Source organism: Ananas comosus (genome assembly GCF_001540865.1).
Source record: "Ananas comosus chloroplast DNA, complete genome".
Lineage (NCBI taxonomy): Eukaryota > Viridiplantae > Streptophyta > Magnoliopsida > Poales > Bromeliaceae > Ananas > Ananas comosus.
In genome coordinates, this window is record NC_026220.1 from 90001 (window position 1) to 92500 (window position 2500).

A 2500-nucleotide genomic window follows, 5' to 3' on the forward strand; every position below is an offset into this window, starting at 1 on the left:
GCGTGCATCCAGCAGGAATTGAACCTACGAATTTGCCAATTATGAGTTGGGCGCTTTAACCATTCAGCCATGGATGCTTAACAGGGATCATCGTACATCGTGAATAACCAAATTTCAATTGAAATGAAATCTTTAGGAGGAATCAATGAAACGACATCAATTCAAATCCTGGATCTTCGAATTGAGAGAGATATTGAGAGAGATCAAGAATTCTCACTATTTCTTAGATTCATGGATCAAATTCGATTCAGTGGGATCTTTCACTCACATTTTTTTCCACCAAGAACGTTTTATGAAACTCTTTGACCCCCGAATTTGGAGTATCCTACTTTCACGTGATTCACAGGGTTCAACAAGCAATCGATATTTCACGATCAAAGGTGTAGTACTGCTTGTAGTAGCGGTCCTTATATCTCGTATTAACAATCGAAAGATGGTCGAAAGAAAGAATCTCTATTTGATGGGGCTTCTTCCTATACCTATGAATTCCATTGGACCCAGAAATGAGACATTGGAAGAATCTTTTTGGTCTTCCAATATCAATAGGTTGATTGTTTCGCTCCTGTATCTTCCAAAAGGGAAAAAGATTTCTGAGAGTTGTTTCATGGATCCGCAAGAGATTACTTGGGTTCTCCCAATAAATAAAAAGTGTATCATGCGGAGTTCGCGATGGTGGAGGAACCGGATCGGAAAAAAGAGGGATTTTAGTTGTAAGATATCTAATGAAACCGTAGCTGGAATTGAGATCTCATTCAAAGAGAAAGATAGCAAATATCTGGAGTTTCTTTTTTTATCCTATATGGATGATCCGATCCGCAAGGACCATGATTGGGAATTGTTTGATCGTCTTTCTCCGAGGAAGAAGCGAAACATAATCAACTTGAATTCGGGACAGCTATTCGAAATCTTAGGGAAAGACTTGATTTGTTATCTCATGTCTGCTTTTCGTGAAAAAAGACCAATTGAAGGGAAGGGTTTCTTCAAACAGCAAGGAGCTGAGGCAACTATTCAATCAAATGATATTGAGCATGTTTCCCATCTCTTCTCGAGAAACAAGTGGGGTATTTCTTTGCAAAATTGTGCTCAATTTCATATGTGGCAATTCCGCCAAGATCTCTTCGTTAGTTGGGGGAAGAATCAGCACGAATTGGATTTTTTGAGGAACGTATCGAGAGAGAATTTGATTTGGTTAGACAATGTGTGGTTGGGAAACAAGGATCGGTTTTTTAGCAAGGTACGGAATGTATTGTCAAATATTCAATATGATTCCACAAGATCTATTTTCGTTCAAGTAACGGATTCTAGCCAATTGAAAGGATCTTCTGATCAATCCATAGATCATTTCGATTCCATTAGAAATGAGGATTCAGAATATCACACATTGATCGATCAAACAGAGATTCAGCAACTAAAAGAAAGATCGATTCTTTGGGATCCTTCCTTTCTTCAAACGGAACGAACAGAGATAGAATCAGATCGATTCCCGAAATGCCTTTTTGGATCTTCCTCAATGTCCCGGCTATTCACGGAACGTGAGAAGCAGATGAATAATCATCTGCTTCCGGAAGAAATCGAAGAATTTCTTGGGAATCCTACAAGATCAATTCGTTCTTTTTTCTCTGACAGATGGTCAGAACTTCATCTGGGTTCGAATCCTACTGAGAGGTCCACTAGAGATCAGAGATTTTGGAAGAAAAAACAAGATGTTTCTTTTGTCCCTTCCAGGCGATCGGAAAATAAAGAAATGGTTGATATATTCAAGATAATTACGTATTTACAAAAAACCGTCTCAATTCATCCTATTTCATCAGATCCGGGATGTGATATGGTTCCGAAGGATGAATCGGATATGGACAGTTCCAATAAGATTTCATTCTTGAACAAGAATCCATTTTTTGATTTATTTCATCTATTCCATGACCGGAACAAAGGGGGATACACGTTACACCACGATTTTGAATCAGAAGAGAGATTTCAAGAAATGGCAGATCTATTCACTCTATCAATAACCGAGCCGGATCTGGTGTATCATAGGGGATTTGCCTTTTCTATTGATTCCTACGGGTTGGATCAAAAAAAATTCTTGAATGAGGTATTCAACTCCAGAGATGAATCGAAAAAGAAATCTTTATTGGTTCTACCTCCTCTTTTTTATGAAGAGAATGAATCTTTTTATCGAAGGATCAGAAAAAAATCGGTCCGGATCCACTGCGGGAATGATTTGGAAGATCCAAAACTAAAAACAGCGGTATTTGCTAGCAACAACATAATGGAGGCAGTCAATCAATATAGATTGATCCGAAATCTGATTCAAATCCAATATAGCACCTACGGGTACATAAGAAATGTATCGAATCGATTCTTTTTAATGAATAGATCCGATCGCAACTTCGAATATGGAATTCAAAGGGATCAAATAGGAAATGATACTCTGAATCATATAACTGTAATGAAATATACGATCAACCAACATTTATCGAATTTGAAAAAGAGTCAGAAG

The 2500-nt window shown here is 37.8% G+C and overlaps 1 protein-coding gene and 1 non-coding gene across 2 annotated transcripts in view; one reads left to right on the forward strand and one right to left on the reverse strand. All coding sequences in view use genetic code 11, as the record gives it.

Annotated features, from left to right (window-relative positions):
* Positions 1-3: 3 nt before the first annotated feature.
* Positions 4-77, reverse strand: trnI. Its single transcript has one exon. It is a non-coding gene; the product is annotated as a tRNA-Ile (tRNA).
* A 68-nt stretch (positions 78-145) lies between these two features.
* The window catches only part of ycf2 (hypothetical chloroplast RF2), a 6855-nt gene continuing 4500 nt past the window's right edge, over positions 146-2500 (forward strand). Inside the window, exon 1 of the mRNA in view lies at positions 146-2500. This exon is cut by the window's right edge and continues 4500 nt beyond it. Coding sequence (YP_009116386.1) covers positions 146-2500 — 2355 coding nt within the window.